General features: G+C 40.3%; 1 protein-coding gene across 1 annotated transcript in view; it reads left to right on the plus strand.

Annotated features, from left to right (window-relative positions):
• The window catches only part of IQCH (IQ motif containing H), a 74038-nt gene that overhangs the window by 21856 nt on the left and 31622 nt on the right, over window positions 1-20560 (plus strand). Inside the window, exons 10-13 of the mRNA XM_075100774.1 lie at window positions 4740-4823; window positions 7202-7377; window positions 11605-11877; window positions 13818-14009. Coding sequence (XP_074956875.1) covers window positions 4740-4823; window positions 7202-7377; window positions 11605-11877; window positions 13818-14009 — 725 coding nt within the window. The remainder of the gene's footprint in view (window positions 1-4739; window positions 4824-7201; window positions 7378-11604; window positions 11878-13817; window positions 14010-20560) is intronic.

Consider the following 20560-nt stretch of genomic DNA (forward strand, 5'->3'; position numbering starts at 1 on the left):
AGGAGGGCAGTTATACAGGAAAAAGGGATTATTAATTAGGTGTGCGAATTCAAAAGTCAGCGGAGTCGTTGTACAACAGATGCTTTCAAAGTTGTACTAAAAAAATCTCAGTATAATCAAAACGGGCTATCGTTAAAAAAATTAATCATTATGTCCCTGTTCCTCTGATGGATTTGTAACATGCAGTGGAATTTATAAAAGTTTTTAAATTATTTCAACATCTCAAGAAAATTCTAAAACTCCAGGGAAATTCCACTTCATTTGGCACGTCACCTGGAGCCCAGGCCCTGCTTCTGTAACGCGCTTTATACGACGTTCTGCTGTAAATACAGGAACTTGGCTATGCATGCGCAGGGGCTGCGGTATGCCAGTGGAAATGTTCCCTAAATGGGGAAGAAAGTAAGTAGGAAAGATAATTTGAGTGCAGATGTTTTCTTAGGAAATTAGGAAACCCGTCTAAGTAGGGCATGGAAAAATATATTGTCCAAAATATATCCAAAGGAGGGATGTGAAAGTGCTGTTTGAAAAAGTTATTCGTGCTTGTTTTTATTAAATGCATAGACAATATCGAGAGCTCTAGTAGAGTTCCATAGGGGGTTTATGTGAATTAAATCATGGTAAGTGTTCAGCTTATTGAAATGTAATGTAAATACATGACTTTTTTTTTCTCTTGAAATGTTAATATTGAACTAGTTTTGAGAAACATCAACATAAAGTGACTAAGGAATTGACCAAATCTGGGTTTATGTAATTTTAAGAATAGCTTATATTTAAAATTTAAAAGACGAACACATGAAGTCTGTAAAGTAAAAACCTTTTAAATGTAAGAATAGAAATAACTTTAAATGTTTAACTATTCTGTTTCTACACATTTGTCATTTAAAAAACATCTGTAAAATTTTGGGCCCGTTACTGGAACGCTTCCAGCTAGTACCACTGCGTAGTTTGCGCTCGGGTATTTTCTAATTGTGCTTTTGATCTGCTGTGCCCTGTAATATTTGTTTTGAAAAAGAGCAGCTAAATACCCTGAAATATTTTTCCTTTTCTTTAGCCTTATGGAATGTTACAATTAAGAACTTGTCTGGCTTCCTGGAAGGCCACTGAGAGAGAATTTAAACAAGTAACATTTGTTTCAGACTGAGACTAAATATGCAGAATAACAGCTGATTTCAGCAGGACTTTTTTTTTTAAGGCCTGGCTTTGGGTAATCATAAAAATGTGTCTAAATTACAAAACCTGGAGCAGAGCAGATGAACACCGAGAGACCGGAGTTTGACAATACGCTGTTAGTGGTTTCTCTTGTCAGTTTTGTAAATCGGAAATGGAGCCTGAAATTCTCTACTCGCGTTCCCTCGACTTCAGCATTTAGGGCAAATCAGAGTCTGGTTTTTTTTCTTCCTATGCAAGTGGAATTGCAATAAATGGAGGTGGTCATAACGGTGAATTTCTCAGCAGTCTTCACTTTCACAACAGTTTCAGCCCCGTGTCAAGTTTCTGGAAATAATCCAGGAAAAAGAATAGTGAAGGGCTTAAATTATACTGCTGTGAGGAACAAATGTTTCCCTGTATTTCACCCAAACACTCTGGATTTCTACTGTAGCTAAAAAAAGAAAGTAGATTCCATTGTTTAAAGACCTTTTGCATTTTCATCAGCTGGTGTAAGGAAAAACGAATTTGGACTCTCTAATGAGATTTACTCCCACAGTCTAATGGATGAATACACTTCTGCAATATCTGGGATTCAAATACTGTTTCTCTTTTCATTCAACTATTTTTAAAGGATTGATTGATCTTTCTGCCCAAATAGTGACCTTTACAATAAATAAAATTTGTCACCTTATATAACCTACTGTATATTTATCGAAGCTGCCTCTTGTGTGATACACGAATCCTTTTTAAAAGCAGTTTCAGCTGAACAGTAGGCGTGCCAAATATTCGGTGAGAAAAGTTAGGTGTTATTTATTAGACTTGTCCCAAGCACTGGGACGCACAAGGTGGCTCAGTCCCGAGTAGCTCGTTCTCCTCCTCCTCCTTCAGGCATCGCCCCACGGTTACTTAAACTGTCCCCCACCTCCCGCTCTGTACTGCTACCGCTTTTGTCAAAGACCAGTTTGAAAAGTGTTGCGGATTCCTTGTTGGGAGAAGACACTTTGAGATGAGCAGAATTTATTAAGAAAGTGGCGGTTAAAGGGCATCAGGTCATGGCTGAGGTTGAAAAGGGAGGTGAAAGCAGGTCCTTTGCCATTAATTCATGCACCCCTTATTTTAGTGCTTGCGTAACTCTCCCACACCTGCCCCTGTGTGAACTGGGAGCGTTCCGCTGAAGACATTGCACGTACACCGTTGTAAAACTCACGTGAAGGAGGAAGGCCCTCTGCATCCTTTCAGTGCCACTGACCTGGCACTTTTCCTGTGCGGGTGCCAGAGCAGGGGCACAGGCTGCCCAGGGAGGCTGTGGGGTCCCTTCCCTGGAGACATTCACCCCCCGCCTGGACGCGGCCCTGTGCCCCTGCTCTGGGGGTGCCTGCTCACGCAGGGGGTGGGACGGGGTGAGCTCCAGAGGGCCCTTCCAACCCCCCCAGTCTGGGATGCTGTGACCTGAGCAATCAAAATTTGTAGCTCCTGCTTCCCAAGGGTGACCCTCCTGCAGACCAGCTCCACCAGTGGGGTGCCGTGATGCACTGATGTCTTGTGCAAATGAACAACCACATCCTCAAGTGCTCTGCCACTGCAGCCTTTTGTCAACGTCGCTATTTTTAGACACCATTTGGAGTTTAACTTTCCCAGACTGCAGGTATAGATCAACTCGAGTAGTGGTTCTTTGAATCAGAATAGGAGCTTTGGCTTCTGGCAAATGAAAATTTATCGGAAACGTTTCATGCGTTTGAGACCAAATGCTGCAGCGCAAAATGTTAATGGTACATAAACCAGCTGTACGTAACAAAACATGGGTTATAGTTGTACTGGAACACGTAGGCTATGATCACAGTATAGGCAATTTATTTGGGTTGAATTTTGGTTAAGCTGCAAGGAAAGGAATATTAAGCCTCTGCCTTTAATAAGCATTGGTACGTGACCAGCCGTGTAGGTACCGAGCATTCAAGATGTATCGGGTCTGAGGATTAACGTGATTCACAATGTCCATTGGAAGGGGAATGATTCACAAGGAGTGAATATTCCTCTCGTTAAATCTAATGGGGTCATGTCAACGGAAGCTAATATATTGTGAATTACTGTTATTAACATACCTAAGAACAGTACGTGTGGTAGTTGGAATAATGCTGTTGTGTATCTGCAGAACCAGAGCAACATCCAAGCTTTAACTTCTTTTCGATTGCTACTTTATTATTCCTTTCAAATAATTACTGATTTTCCAGATGATATTTGTGTGTTATTTTTCTGCCCAGATTTAGGTCTTAAAAACAAATGGCTTTTTAAGACATTAAAATTACTAAAAACAAATGTGTTTTTAAGACATTAAAACCAGCTTAGCGTAGGGAAATCAGCTACTTTCTAAGTTTGAAATGTAAATGTTTTGAAATTGTTAGTCACCATTGTTAGTGGCTTAAAACTGGTCCCTACATGAGAGAACAAAATGAAGCCTTGAGAGGAAAGCTTAAGTAATCAGAGCAAGCTTTTTCAGATTACTTAATTGCTTAATGTTAGGGTGGCAAAAAAAATTTGATGTCTTTTACATTGAGGTAGTTCTGCAGGTGCCTGGTATCATTGTGCTGACTACAATATGCAAGTCTTACAAGAAATTACTGAAAATGAAACTGGTGATTTCCATTTCTCTGTATTTTATTATGTTCTGCTCTCCTATGTGCAAAGTGTCGCTGCCACAGCGCCTTAGAACCAGGTTACTTGCAATAGTTGTTCTGGTAATTCGCCTGCGAGATCCACTGTTAGTATCTTCTAAAGTGAAAGCACCGAAAACTGAGCAGAATTTAGTCAAACTAAGTTTTTCACAAGTTTCAGATGATTGGTCACACACAGATATATGGAAATATCATAAGGATCTTGTTACTGGACGAGCCTGGATTTTATGCCAAACACTGAATATTAGGCTGAACTTCCTTAATGACTTAATCACAGCTATTGTGACTAGGAGCTCACGCTGCGGGCCTGTGGGTGTTTGCATATACACGCCGATTACTTGAGAATTAACTGAATTTAAAAACTACAGGATTAGAGATTATAGTTACGGTGGTCGTGTCATTTACCGCAGTCTCTTTGAATGCGAGTATGCCGTCAGTTGGAAGTCTGACCTCCAAATAGATAATCCCAGCTCAGACAGGCTGCCAGTCATTCATCCTCTGCAGCAAAGTGATCAGGTATCACTGCGACATCTCCCTAATGAAGTGATTTTGCTGCCTTTTATCTGTGCGAAGGACAAAGTTCTTGCTTAATGATGGTGTCTTTCTTTTTTTAGCGTTGTAAAAAATCCAGCAGCGTAGAAGACTGAGACCAAGCACTCAGTCTAAATGTTTAAATTATAAAGCTCTCTAGGTCTGTAACGTTTAGGTCTGTATTTAAAATCTCATGACATAAAAACATGATGTTACATCAGTTGACAAATGAAAGTAAATTCATAAAGATGATGCAATTAGCGCTATACTGTGTTTAGGATTTGAAATACTTTTATTTATTATATTTTTAACCTGATATTCTGGTTTCTTTTCAATACATACTAGAGCTTTTCTGAATACAGTTTGCGAGGGGCTTTACTTGTTTTCCAGGGTATTCCCAGTGCATCCGTGAGCATATCCCTGATCTTGCCCTCCAACAGAACATGCAGATGGGAAGGCTGTGTGACATACTGGGTACGTTATGAGCTGCTGCCTGCCTGGCCTTTGGATCGTTATTTGCCCTTAGTAGTGAGTAATCGAGAATGCCCGATAAGGACTTTCTTTTTGTATTCATGCTAACTACAGAGAGCATACGAGCTCAGAAGTAATCTCCCTGCTCTGGCATTTGCTCTTGTCCGCGTTATTTGTAAGAACGTGCTGATTCTTTCCGACGCCATGCTAAGGTAAAGCAGCCTCATCCTGTGGCATGCTGAGCACCGCAACCCATCAAAAGTGTTTAGTGTTCTACAAAATTAGGTAGCTAATTCTGCTAGCGTTCGTTCAGGCTCATACGGGGAGAAAGATGTGCTAGAAGAGAGCAAGCCCTTATTTAAACCTTTTTTTTTTTTTTTGTCTTTTTAATAGGCAAACAAGGCAAAAGGCATACATTAAAAAGTTGTTCCTAGAATGACAGCCCTCTTTTAAGCAAAGCAGCGAAGAATATTATTTGTCAATGACCAACTTCATTGGCTCCCTGGAATGACATACTTTACATGATTCATGTATATTTTAGTATCATTATTATTTTATAAATGCCGTTTAGCAAGTTTGTAACAAAAATATATTAGATCCAGAAATTTACAGTTGCCTAAAATAATAATGTAATTGCCTTTATATATTATCTCAGCGCTAATATTGTTTTTCAACAGTACAGTTTTATTTTTCATTTTTTTTAACATAGATTTCTTTTTTTGTCTCTAAAATGATAGTTGGAAACTTAAAGGGACAAAGTCAACACATTTTACAGGCATCCTTTATCACTATAAAAATCTGTGAACATGAAAATTGGTTCGACTGTAAAATGTAAAACACGCCATGAGTAAGATACAAACTAGTTAAATATTAACTAAATTATCAATTAGATCAGAAGCTTTACCTGTGCCTGGCAGAAAAGCACTGATATTTACCATATTGCTCTTCTGTTTCTTTAGAATACCAGAGGATTTCCTTGCTTGGTGGGACCTGCTATTAGCTCATCTGTCTCTGCAGCCTCACTGTGTCCAAACCAGACTTAGAGATCTCTTTACAGGGCAGGGCCAGGAGCAGTAAAATGTGTTGCAGCATTTTATTCAACAAATTCATTTGAGCTTATCAATTTCTTGACAATGCAGTCCATTCAGCGTTCCAGCCGACATTGGCGAGTAGTCTTTGTACCCTAGCTGGTAAATTTTCAGGCTCATTTTGCAAGTCTGAGTAAATGCCTAAAAGCAATAGAGTATTGACTAAGAGGTCTAATGAACTGCTCTTTTAATTATTTTAAAAACTTAGATGGTAATGAACTGTCTTATATAAAGGCTCTGTCGCCGTGTCAGCTGTTGGGTCCCGCACTACTAAAATGCTTTAGCTGAGGTTCTGGCCTTATGTTGTTAATGTGGGTTGTTTGCCTGTAGCAGTACGGCTAAACAGCGTGAGCGAGGGGGGTATCTCATTCCTTTAAAAGGTTAGGCTCAGGGTTTCCTTAGTCCGGTGCTTGTTTTGCTTCTGATTCATTCATATGTAATAGCAGTTGTCCCTGGCACTTTCAGGGCTCTTGTTCCTGTGCCCAGTAAAGACAATGAAAGACGTCCTACTGATTTCAGCAGGAGTCGGATCAAAATCTAGGAGTGCTTTTGGCAGCATATTCCGTTGATGTTGCAAGGCCCATTAATTCATTAGCTCATCTATTAACATTAATATTTTAGAAGACCAGCGCAGTGTAAAATTTTCCAAACCAGCGTATATTAAAGACTTTCACTCTCTCACCTCCCAGTGCTGTGTAGACACTGTCTTTCAGGCCAAGTTGTTTTACATGCAGAAAAAACCAGATTTGCACACTGTGGTATTTAACTGGCTAATCTGCACACTCGCGTGCTCGGCGACAGTTACTAATGGTATCCTACCATAAGCTTTTACATAGCCAGGACGAGAATAGGAACAGGCCGTGCAAAATCCAGGCAGCATATGAAATTGCAGTTTCATCAGCTTTCTAAACGTAATAGCTCAGTTTTATAATTTACTGAAGTTAATGGGATATATTTTTTTTTTAAGCAGTGCACAATTCCCATTGATGTTAATGTGAGCTGCGCATATAAATCCCCCTGCAACACTTTCAAACTTCTGCCCCCAATATGTTCTGCAGATTGAATTCCGAAAACTAGTTATTTCTTTGGGTTGCTGACCTGTCTTCAGAGAAATGCTGAAGCACAGAAAAAGCACTTAAACCACTAAGATTTGGGAATTACAGATCTCATTTTTATTTCCAGCACTCTTGTAGGGAAGCTGTTTGTTAGCAAATGATCGGGAATTATCAGATTGCTGTTCTGAACGGAGTCTACCTTCCTCCCAGTAATGAACATTGTGCCCCTTTGTTTTAGATGCCAACGTGGACGTCATCTACATCTGCCCCCTTCATCTGAGCGAGGAGTTACTGCAGTATTACAATAAACTCCTGGGTCTGCAGGCAGCTGTTAGATCTGGGAACCCTGAGGACATGGGTGACCTGCAGGACAGGTTCAAAATTCTCACCCCCGAAGCTATAAACAGCTTCCCTGTGAGTTTGTCTTCTAATTACTACAGCTTGAGGGATGCAGTAAAATTAAATTGGAAATTTTATAACTTGTAACGCTCTGGTAGACATCAGTGAAATATTATTGCAAGTTTAAGGGCTTTACTGATTAGACTACTAGTTAGAGCATTGGAAATAAATATCCTGGTTTGGCTTTATAGACTTAGTGGAGACAGTCCTATATTGGCTATTTGTAGACCACTGTCCCTTCTTACTATATGCTTGGGACTGGGAACTTGATAGATTTATATCTCTAAGCAAATCGTAGCAATAAACCATTCTTATTACTCAAACTTTATCTCTGGGTAGGCCAGCATTCAATCGTTCATGTGTTTGTAGTGTTTCTTGCAATTAAATCTAATGCGGAACTTCTTAAAGAACAGAACTGAAAACTCCTTAGGTTAGGTGAGACAGAAATAGTGGTTTCAAACCTGTCAAGTCAGTTTTAAATCCACGTGCTAAAACATGGTCTAAAAAGAGACCTTCATGGATGTAAACTACGTACAGTGTTTCTGACAATACTGCAGTGAAGCTTCCTTACAGTGGAGAATAATTTTATATTATAAATATTAAGTCCACCGCTGAGATTTTTATGAAACTTTTATATCTCTAGGCTCTATGCTTAAAGCCCTGCTCCTCTTTTCAATATATGTTAACAACCCTCTTCCAGTCATTTAGTTGAACAAGTATTCATTATACCATATACTGATTGAAACTGATGCCCTCAAAAGGCAAAGGAGCTTTTTATATTTCATAAATGCATTGGTTTTCAAATGTAGTTCTACAGCAGCGTGCCGTCCAGCAAAACGCCTGTGTATGTGTATGAATCCATTTCTGTTGAGATAGTCTGAAAACACTAGGTGAGAAAAGCGCTTGGCTCTTCGGCTGTATAGGGAGGGACCCCCGTTTTGGCCGTAGTTACAACGGATTCTGTAGATATGAATGTGTTCTGTATTCTCTGAAGTCAAAGAAAGGCAGCAAGATGATATTTGTGTGTTTAGGAACTGGCTTTTCTTTAGTATTGTTCTTTTATCCAAATCCTGGAAACCTGCAAGAATCACAGCTGCCTGTGCTGGGCCTTCACCTTGTAAAGTAAAATTATGGGATGGTAAATCCTTGATAAATACCAGTGATATATTTTTCCTTTTTAAATTTCACTTTGACAATTGTAGCTGTTTTTTCTCTGGATACTGGGTCATTTTTCCAGTACTAACTACCAAATATCGGTAGCTTTAAGAAGCCTTCTACATAAAACATACTGAAAATAATCATCTAAAACATATCATATTATGGATAAAAGACGTGCTGGTAAACACGGACAGGCTGTCCAGGAATAGAAAATGTCTTTCATGGACGATTTTGGTCATGGCGATTTGCCTGAAGTAGTTTTGATGTAAAAGCAGGTTGTTTTCAGGTATGCATCTCTTGTGTATAGCCTTCGCTCTTCCAGTTTCTATTGGAATATTCCAAAGTTGTTTTTTTTAGGGGAAAAAAAAAAAAGAGAGGAGCAAATTGCTTTGTGAAAATTTATTCTGCAGCTCTGATTTACTGGGAAACGTTTATGTGCTCTGATGTAGAGAGTTAACTCTAGTTACAAGGGCTGCGTGGCTCTTCCGTGGTGATGCGTTGCGCCACTCACCCACTTGTGGAACGCTGAGAAGGGCATTAGTGCCAAGTGCCATCAGAAAGAACCGGCAGTCACGGGTTTTACGTGATACCAGGGTGAGGTACGCCCTTGGCTGTCCGGTGTGGTGCGCCTGCTTATATGCAAAAATCCTCCAACTACCTTGTTTTTGTTAAGCATGCGTTCTTTACCTTCAATTAGCTAATGTGTCCAAGAAATGTATCTTTTGGGTGGAGAAGAATCTGTACTCATAACTGATCCTAGTCACCCGTTAGCTTCAGCGACCATGGATTTAGCTGTCATTTTGTCTCCCTAAGGGTTACAGCGTTATAGATTCTTTTTAAGCATCTTTCTTCTGGGTAGTTTAATAAAAAGCTTTTGTTGTACCAAATGTATCTAAATTTATTCCTAATATATGAAAGTGTGGCTTAAAGGCCACCTTAGCGGGCTCCTTTGAGCAATTCTAGGAGCACAAACCCACCTCGGATGGTTTTCTGGCTATTTTGATGGAACTGGATGGCAGATACCCAGACGCAGGTAGACCTGTGCTCGTTGGCGTCTGCAGAGGGGAGGCAGAGGGAGATGGTGAGAAAGGGTTGTCCACAGACAGTTGTCCTGAGGCAGTTGCTGGCTGTTAGAAGGAGCTCTTGTGACTCAGTGCATCCAGGTGCGAGGTGAAACACTTCTAGCACAGGTTACCGCTCTCCTCGTTCTCAGCCAGCAGCGTCATAGCAGCAGAGCGGTAGCTTTGCTCATCATGCTGAGGCTGATGCCGAGGTCAGCTTCTCTGATCTGAGAAGTTTAAAAAGAATAAATAAATCAACAGGCTTGAGAACCAAGAACTAGCCTTTCGGTTAACCACTATTCTGTGCCGTATCACGCTGGAATTCTGAGGATTCCTCCATTCTCCTGCTTTTACCTGCTTTCACTCGCACAACTATATATCATGGCAGCTATACCGCTTTCAAAGCAGGAATGAACTAGATTTTACAGCCTGTTTCCTACACTCCTTAATTAACTGTAAAATCCATTATTGAGAAACACAAAGCAAATCTCGTCCCTACATCACCACTCGTGGCCCCAGGGAGCAAGTGACCGGGGCTGGAAATTGATCCTGTTCTCCACATGGCAGAACCCTGCCACGAGACCAGCAGAACGGGCCGCGTCCCTGCGTTGATACCAGTGCTCCAGAGAAAGGAAACAAATTAATCAGAACATTGAGTCAGTTTTAAAACTGACGGAAGGAAAAAGACTCCAAGAAACTTGTTTGTTGTTCTTTTTGCCCTTCTGTGACTCCCCTTTTTCCTATGAGAACTTTGAAGAGTATCTCATTTCTCTGACATCCTCGCTCCCCTTGCGGTATGTCCAACTCCTTTACAGAGAGACTTGGGTGCTTTTTGGAGCTGTGGGTTTGGTATGAGAAAGCACTGAGAAGCTGATAAAAGGGGATTCCTTTTGTCCGCTTCCAGGGCTCCCCCATCTACTTACCCACCATCGTCCCCATCCAAGTAGCGCAATAGGGATTTTTGCTTCAGTCCCTGTGAAGGGGCATCCAGGACTTGGAAGGGAAATATTCTGGGTTCTCCACTCCTGGAAATCCCTAGCAAATCCAGTATTTCCTGAAAAGAGATACTTTCCTGACTAGGGCTTAAATTAGATGACATCTCAATGCGGAGAAGATTGTCTTCTCGTTACAATTATGGTTTGTTTACGGCAATCTATTGCAGTGGATGTCTCTTGTACTATTTCTGCATGATGTCCACCCCTATCTGGCTCAACCTCAGTGCACCTCTAGGTATATCTTTGGAAAGATAATTGGGTTATCTGCAGGCTGAGCATAGGATACGCTGTACAAAATATTTGAGGTTTCGCCTGCCGTGACTAATATTCTTAGTTGAAATTTAGAGGCTGTAGCACCTGTCACAAACAGCTCGTTCAGCAATAGATCTTCTTTTTTAGACGAAATGAAAAATTCCTCCCCAAAAGTTGAAACCCTTGTACTTTTAAAAAACAACAATACTACCCTCTCCTCGAGTACTCTGCAGTTGCATTTGCAGTAGCTATCAGAACTACTGTGTAATGGAAATGTATATCCTCGGTAATTTAATGTGATCAGTGAAAGCTTTTGTAAATCAAAGTGTTTTATTCTCGGAGAATCGCTTAAAATACTGCTGAACTGTATGGTGAAATACATTCCCTGCTATAGGGGTTTTTCTTCATTTTTGTATTGATTTTTAGGAGCTTTAGAGTTAAACCATGCCAGAAGTGTTGCTGAGATGAATCACTATTATCCAAAGGCCACCAGCCTCTCTGCCGACTGACAGAAGGATAATTCCGCATGGATCAAATAAATACAGATGTGTAGTAATTAGTTCTATTCCCAGTGAGCCCATTTCCAACACACTAAAGATGTGCACGATTATGGAGCCTCACCCCAACAGCTTTTATCAATTTAAACTGCTAAGCTACAGGATAGGTCATAACCCAGCCTGCTATTAATAATGTATTTATCGTGTGCAACATTATAAATTAGGTTCATGGAATAGAAAAGAACACCTTTTAACAAGAATAATGTTATCTTTATACAGGAGCATCGCATGTGCCTAGCCACTCAGCTGAAGTACAGTCCCAAGACAATCAAAAGAATAAAAATTCTTATCCAGAGCAGAGTTGCCTACATTATCGGAGGGGTTCCCCACAAAGATGATTTAGCAGTGGCTGACATGCTAAATGTGCCTATATTAGGCTCGGTGCCAGAAGTGGCTCATCTCTATAGTACCAAGTCTGGAAGTAAACGAATTTTTGCCAGTGCTTGCGTGCCAACCCCTCCTGGAGAATCTGACATCTACAGCAGCGACCAGGTAAGCAGGACGTGGTCCGGGCTGTGCCGACGGGCAGCTTCGCTGGAGCGGATGCAAACTTTGCGCGATCGCCGTGACCGTACCGATTAGACCCTAACTGGGTTCGATTAAATCGTGTACGGCGTTGGGTTCTTTTTCGGCTCGGTCTGACCGATGAAACGCAATTTGTGTCCAGTCAGGAAGGAATACAGTTGTTCTGGTCTTCTTCGTGGTCTGTCTTGAGAGTATATGAGGGCGTTTGGTCCGGTTACATCAAAGAGTTTGCGTTGCTGCTCCATGGATGAAGTCATGGCCTCAGTGAGATTAATAGGAGTTTTATCCATGTCTGAAAATAGAACAAGGATTTCTGGGAAAGTTAAGGATTTGATGAAGGGAAAATTTCTTCTGCTTAGGAGGTCAGCCTATCCAAACCGAGGCTCACTGAACATATCTGCAACTGAAGTCTTACCTTGTATCCGGCTTATTATTACTAAATTCACCTATCTTGTTAGCACGAGTGGTAAGAAAAGACAAAAATGGTACTAAACTTAACATTAAATTATGAATAATTTATTATTAAATTATTAAAATTACAAGGCACAAGAGTTTTCTGTTCAGTGTTCAGGTTACACAGGTTTATTTTGCATTTAGTGCCGCAGTATTTCATTCTATAAACTGATCTTGCAAGTTGCAGTGGTATGTCCAAGCGTGATCCGTACTGATTTTTAAAAACTATTTTATGGTGGTGCTGCAGCTCATAAGGGAAAATAATCAGTGCCGTGGTTTGTGGGTCTTCCTCCTCTGAGAGAGGCTTTTCACATTGCTTTGCTTTGTATTAATCACCTTTAACAGTGAAGACAATCTAAGCTACACAAATACATGGCAACTCTAGAGAGTAGATGAAATAAATATATGATCGGTGATCTGAAATAGTGCTGCTTGATTTGTTGAGAAATAATTTATGTGACTAACGCTCTTGATTCATACTGCAGTGTTAAGGAAGTTCTACTTCTGCTGTTCGCTTGTGTGACATTTTAGGTTAAATAATCAAAGCAAGGTGATGCTATGTTAAAGCGCAATTCAATTTTCACTTAAAGATAGCACATAATTCTTTGTGATTGGTACGGTCCTTACAATATTATTGATCCTTTTCATTACTGTAGGGGAGTCGCCAAGAGAAACACGTTTATGTGATTCTCAAAAGCCACAAATAGTAGCATCTGGAACATACGTGTAATTGCGTTTTAGGTCAACATTATAAAAAGAAAAAAGTCTCCACAATTACTGTGTAAGAATGTAGAAGGCTCTAGCCAATGCAACAAGATCTGGTAATACTTTTACCAGGTTCAAAGGCATTTGCAGTTTCTGAGAAGCTAATTGCATCCTACACCAGCTGGGCAAAAGGCATTGTAAAGCCATTTAAATCTGTGTACATACACAAATAAATAATTACCATTCTTATAAAGCCTGCCTGGTACATTTATAACCATGTAATGTACTCTCCAGCAGGAAAGTTTCACAGATGTTTTGACTGGTGTTAGAATCTGGCATGATTGTTTCTCAGATTTTGCAAATAGCGTAGTCCATCCCATGTTGTTCCCTGTCACAAACGTTTATGGAGCAGTGCTGATTACCCAAAATCTAAGATCCCGAGCGGACAGAAGAGCCTGGACAGGCAAATTTCTCTGCAGAATACGGCTGCACTGACCATCAAAGGTGCTTAGTTGCCTAAGTGGACTCAAGTAGAAGATGAAGGCCATAGATTCTTCATAAAAAAAAATGTTCAAGGTTGCTTTTGCTACGTATCCAAGATAACTGTAACAACAGAAGCATCTCTAAGAAAAAGAAACCGTATTTAGAAAATAAACTTCAGGTCCAAATATTTGAAAACGGGAAGCCTGAATCGAGGAACAATTCAATATTGTCATAGTGCAAAATTATCTTTGTGTCGTTGCTCCCAGATGATTAGTGCTCTCAGCCAGCTCATCGTTGACAATATGGAAGTGCGGCGTTGGCTGTTTAAAGCGAACGATGAATCTGGAGGAAATGGCACTGCCTATTGCGACGTTATTTCCCATTTGAAATGCTACCACTGGGTTCAGCAGGAACGCCGGAGATACAGCCCAGAGATATGGAGTGAGAAGTGGGCACAGGTAAGTGACAAAGGAGCGGGGTGTCTTGCTTGTTGTCGTGGCTTCTTAATAGTCAGTTGGGGTTCTTCCTCACCGTAAATCTTTTCCCTGAGCTTTCATGTTAAGCCTTTGGTAAGAGTTGATATTACAGAGTCCAGACCAGCTTGTAGAAAGCAATAGGTAACAGTAATTCAAATAAACCAGTTAACTATTCAAAAATATAGATGAACACCTGGCATCCAACTCCTGGACTAGGCTGGGTGTCATAACACTTCATACACAATAATGTGCAAATTTTACATGGTGGCTTTTATCCAAAGTGGGGACATGTTTCAATGAAAGTATCTACGCAGCAGAGCCTCATATCTACATAGAAACTGGGAATTATTGGAACCAGGTGTTGGACTAATATAGTTGAACAAAACTAATCAATTTGAAACCATGTACAAACTGATGACTTTTTAATCTGGTTTTCTAAGGATTATTTTTTCTGGATGTTCTTCCTCACTAATAACTTTGAAACCCGTTAGCTCTTTGCAGCTGTATCAGACAGAACACTTGAGGGCTCAGAGATCATTAGACTCCTGCACCTTTTATTGCAGTGGGTGTTTAGGTAAGGAGAGAGATTCCTGTAAATACTTAACTGAGGGAAAGAGTAAGGCATGAACTCGTGCACTGTAGATTCCTAAGAATCCACATGATTGAGCGAGGCTGTGAGATTATACATTTCAACCACAGAAAAATCTGTATGAAACCAGACTTCGTTAGTTCTGGCATTCGGAGAACTATTTGTAGTTTAAATATTCATTGGTATTTAAATGTGTTAATTTCAATAAGCATTTGATATTTCTGCATATTGTGCCAAATTCATTCCTAATGTAATGGTTTTAAAGCCAGAAGGAATGTATCCAGAAAGAATTGTTTAATTTACATAAACTACTCATTACAGCTCTTTTGATTTTTTTAATTCAATCAAAACGGTTTTGAAATTTTTCTTCGATTGAATTATATTGTATATTAAAATTTCAAATTGTGCTGATTACAGTTCTGTTGCGTTTGACAACTACAAAACAGTGCCACGTTATGAAATAGAGCTTGTCGTATAAAGCTGAAGGGCTAATTTCTCCAATCTGCCGAAGATCCCCTGCTCTGCGCAAGTGGAGCGGGATGAAGTTGAGCACCGGCGAGCCACCCTGGCGGAGGCGTCGTCTGGCCACTGAGCTCTGTGGGACATAAAGCTCACAATATACCCAGATCCCGCTCCCACCGTCTGAGTCAGTGGGGCAAAAGACGTGACTGAACAAGCCTAGGTCTTTGCTGGTATAAATTCCCTATATAAGTGGCATTTAGCTGGCGTTAGCGTTCCTGTTTCTGTGCCGCCTTATTTCTTTCATGGCTGAGTGACTCTGCGTAAAGGACACAGCGATAACTGGCTTTCTTTGATTTCCCTTTTATACCGCATTTACCTTGAGCTTCGATGCCACCAGGAATCAACCCGTTGGAAGCCCTTAAACATGCGCGTTTGCTGGGAGTTGGAAAATACGTACAGAATAACGTATCGGAGCTAACTTCCTAAAGGCAGCAGGAAAGCTTCCGTAACTCCAGGCCAGTCTCAAAGTGGGCTTTGGCAAAGTGGGAAACTTGTTGCCATTTTGAATGTCTTGTTCAAATATGTGTGTTCAAATTTTTCTGCCTTCTGAGTTTAGCTCTCTTCTGCAGAACGGGAGACCTTTTTTATATATAATGAATTGCAGTCTCCACTGAGTATTACCATTGAGAGCAGAGGATTAAAATCATCCTTTGTTAAGGAATACCATTGTAACGATACACATTTAAACATCAAAGCATTAGTTTATGAGCACGGGCATGCTTTAATGTCCTATTACAGTATGTAGACCTGTTTCTTCTGATAATGAAGACATTGTGTCATCATCTTAGGCTGCCACATACAAAAACGTATGCTGGCAGGTTATTAAAAAATTCAGCTTCTTGATGAAAGACTATCCTGCAGGCTAAGAGTACAGTGAAGAGACTCTCCATTCTGGTAGAATTATTAGAAATGAGAATATGACTGTAAGCACTAAATTATGTTAATACTTACAAATAGCATCATTTGCATAGCCGTTTAAGACACGATACCCAGATTTTCCTCATTGGTATGTGGTAGGCAACAAATTAAAAATAATGTAGTTTGTGAGTTTGAACTGTGTAAAAATCTCTTCCATCGAAAAATGAGACTGATTTTAGATGCCTCATTTCAAACATAATATCAGGCAAGCAAAAGTGCAGGGCAGGGTTATCGACGTATTTTACCTTGTTAACTTAATGCAGCATCTGAGTTACCCGAAGAATTATTTTGCTACTGCGTAAGGGGTAGAATTCACAAACTACACCGAATGTCTCTGTAAGCCTTCGTCCTACTGTCCGCTGCTGAAGTCTTGTCGGCACATAAAACATTTCATCCTGAGGCCCAGATTCTAACGATACTCGATATCAAGAGAACTGCTGCCTCCACAAGTGCACATTTGGCAATCGTGAGGCCATTAGTGGCGACGTTCTCCAGTGTGGAAAAGGCTGTCGGAATCTGGCCCCAGTTATGTGCAAAAACATCAGGAAGTACTGAGACGCCTTAGCAGGTTAATGGTAACTTGCAATGTGAATGGCTGTTGTAGGGACCAGATAAATTCACAGATTTTTAACTGGTTTAATGCCCTTATGCCATTCTGTCATGATTTTCCAGCCTATTTTCTGTACCGATTCAAGCTTCAGTTAGTCCACGCGTAGCAAAAAATGTGGTTCTGCTACTACTAGAGTAAGTGAAAAAACAATAGGACAATCGCACAAGGGGCTGTTTGGAATAGCTCGAGAAAGATATCCGTCATACTTACTAATGTATGGTATTCCAGAGTGTGTTAAGAAGCTGGGTGTCTCACTCCTGTTGAAAGTCAGCGGTTCAGTTTTTGGAAAATCTCACCTCTACTTACACGGACCTTTGCTGGGAGACTGTATAAATTCATGGAAGAGAAAACTGTTATCACTGACACAGCCTCTGGCTTCGAGGGATTCTAAGCTGCGAGTTGTTGGAGGCTGGGAGAGCGTCGGGGGAATGGATGTGCTTCCTCTGTTGTCATACTTTCTTTCCTGGGCATCCTCTTGTGTGACTGCTGTCAGAGACAAGGTTCGGGGCGAAGCAGACCTTACACAGCCACGTTTTCTCGACCTCGGAGGAAGCTGCCCAGATGCCCACTCAGAATTCAAGCTGAAGTGGTCTACAAAGTATATAGAGAATGCCTTTTGTTTGTTTTTGAATAGGCACCAGGCTGTCAAAGTCTGCGATGCCTCCTGGTCTCTGACCTCGAATCTCGGGACTCAAACTGCCACCTGAAACTCTCACAACGCTTGCAGTCCCCTTCCCCTTTAGAGGAAGGATAGCATCCCCTTCCTGTTAGAGCTGCCTTTTTGTTCTTTTAACAGTCCCCCTTTTACGTAAAATAATACAGGAGTGTGCAGAGGTCCTGCCCTTTTGTATAACTAGACTATATACTATATATATATACACACACACACTATATATATACACACACTATATATATATAGTGTATATATATACACTATATATATTATATCTATACATAGTATCTAAATCACTAGATTAAATTAATAGCAAAATTAATTTTAGAATTAACTTTTACTTCACTGCGACTCTTAACCGCGAGGACCAGCAATGCGATGTGAGTTTACCGATCAGCAATCCTAAAGATAACGAAGGTCAGGCTGAAGACCAAAAAAAAAAAAAAGGAATAAATATGGGGGTAAAGTAGAAAAGAGCTGAAAATACAAGAATAGAATGAGACACAGGAAAACGAGCAACAAATATTCTCTTAATAAGCCGTTATAATTGGCCATAGCCACACACCCGTTTCAGAACTCTCCATTAGATATCTGTTGTAGAAGAAGAAAGCTATTTAACGTGCTTGGGCAGCCTAGTGTTTTAAATGTGAGTGTCTGAATCTTACTGCCTCCAGTTGTGTCACAGTATTTTGTCACTGTTTCTTTTCCTTATAGACTGTACCTCGGTTAATTCACTGAGATGTGTACGGGGAAATCAAACTCTCTTCAAAAGGTGACAAATCCGGAAAATCCAACTTTGGTCTGAGTTGCACAAAGCAACTTTCAGACACCAGTCGCTGGGTTTTTGCATTGATTGCTATTGGAAAATTACCATTTCTAAGGCCAAGATAAAAAGCTGCAAAACGCTGGCTGTTCCTTGACCTTTTTTTGTCAACTTTTGAAAGTCCTGCAATTAGTAATTAGATAAATTTCGTGATTATCTGAAAATCAGGAAGAGCAGTGAGATTTTTAACTGGTCAAGTGAATTGTATTCACTATAAGAAGCCTGAAACTTGCATACCACATCTTGCTTCTTTACTGAAGGAAGGAATTCAGAGCAGAGGTCGTATGTTTATAAACAGGTCAAAACAAAACCGACCGTAATACTGTCAAAGACCTGATTTTAGAAGCGTGGCATTGCCAGCGCACTATCGCTTCTGGCTGTCTTTGAACACGCTGTAGCCTCCTAACGCTGCTTTTCTCCTTTCTGCTACCCATTCTCATTCTCACCACCCCGACCACCTTTGTACCGCCACCACCTTTATTCTAGGGCCGCGCTACAAATATTGCTGAAACCGGGATAAATTGCAAGCAATTGAATTGGTCTTAGTGTAACACCTAAAGTCTAGCGAGGGCGTTCTTAAGCGAGTAGTCTTTGCTGCTGCTCTCGTCGTGCACTCGCAACTGCAGGTGTGGTGGTTTTTTCCAGCCTGAAGAGGGCCAGAAACACTGACAGATACACAGAAGATGCATTTACAGTGTTTTGACCGGCTTTTAAAAATTCTTATAACCCAATCGATGTTTAATAGGAAAAGAGAAAGAACCCAAAGAGTTAAGGAAGACCTTGATTACTGATAACGCGATACAGTTGCAGGTTGTTTCCTAGTATGGGCAGTGCTTTGTCAACAACACGTCCTAAATAGTTTAAATATTGACTGTATCTGCAAACAGACTGTAATGCCCTTATTCAACTTATTAATATATCTGCGTAGCTGCCATAGCGATGTTTCAGGTGATTCTTAAATCCTAAGGAAAATAAAGCAAGATAATTGCATCCCTCGGTTAAATTAAAGCCATGATATCCGTTCCTAAGACTCGCAATAATCAGATATGCAAGCTGTTGGTTTGTATGTCCTATTGATTTAATATGCTTCTAATCAGTACATAAAGCTATAGGCCTGCAGTGTTAATTTTTCATATGCTTACAAAGTACCCTTTGATTTTCTGTCACGCGTTAATTACAGCGTTTTGCCATTAAATAGGAAGCTTTGTGTAAACTAATTACTAGGTAATCATTGTCTACCGCAAGCGTGCTGTTTGTACCTTTTATTTTATTCTAAAAATGCGCAGATCTCGCAGTCTGGAACCACTATACCTTCCAGCCATTAGCTCTCACTAATTCATAGCATTATTGTGTTAAGATTGTAGGAGTTGTAATTGTTGTGGTATCAGTGCTGTTAATTACCGGAGTAAACAGTTGAAATGGTGCCAAGGTCTATTGTACAAGGCAGAGAAAAGGAGGTTTAAATGTTACTTCCACCATCTGGGGACTGGAGTAGAGGCAAATGCTAGAAAACAGCAGTGAGGCAATATCAGAACTTCAGCTCCAGGGTTTTAGGCCATATGGATCCAGAATATTTTGAATCAATTGAATTTAAGTGCCAGTTTGTAGCAATAACAGCGTGGAAGGAGAGGATAAAGCAAGAGCACTAAAGAAATCTGAAATCCGTTAATGTTCCCGCATCCAATAAAATGCTTGCTTGGATTATTTTAAAAATGTTTATTTTGCTAAAATCCAAAAATTAACACATAGGCAACTCTAAGAATAGAAGAAGTTTAACCGTGTGTTGTTTGTGAAGCGCAGTGCAGGTTTTGTCTGACAATTCCCTTAGCGCCACAGCTCAGCAATTTAGATAAAATTCCAGGGAAGTGACTGTGGATTATCGATATGATGCCTTTTCTCTTTCTGAAATCACGTTTTCACCCGAATCCTTTCTTTAGAGGTATAAGCCAGAAAGGGAGGGCAAGTGAACAAAAGTGAAGAAAATTTGTAGAGATTGAAATAGAGAAAAATAAATTAATTAGGAAAATATTATTAATTTGAGGGCATCTGAATTGTTTGTGCCTTTGCAGAGATCTAATTAAAATACAGAAAAGGCGGACTCAAATATTACTTATCTCATTTTGTAAGGAGGATTAACATCCCGATGTCCTCAACTTACAAATGCTGCCTTTGAAATAAACACGTTTGGGGTTGGTTTTTTTTTTTTTAAAAGAGATATTTCTGAAGACCGTGACAACCGTGTTACGTTTTCTCCGCTCTGAGGGTAGATGTGGGGAACCTTGAAAAACGAAGGCTGCAGCCTCGCAGAGGGCATGCTTTGCTGTGTAAAATAGCAATGCACGCAGAGTATTGTTTTGGAGTAAGAAAGCCAACTATTGAATAAAATTGTCCTAATCGC

Source organism: Phalacrocorax aristotelis, chromosome 7 (assembly GCF_949628215.1).
Source record: "Phalacrocorax aristotelis chromosome 7, bGulAri2.1, whole genome shotgun sequence".
Lineage (NCBI taxonomy): Eukaryota > Metazoa > Chordata > Aves > Suliformes > Phalacrocoracidae > Phalacrocorax > Phalacrocorax aristotelis.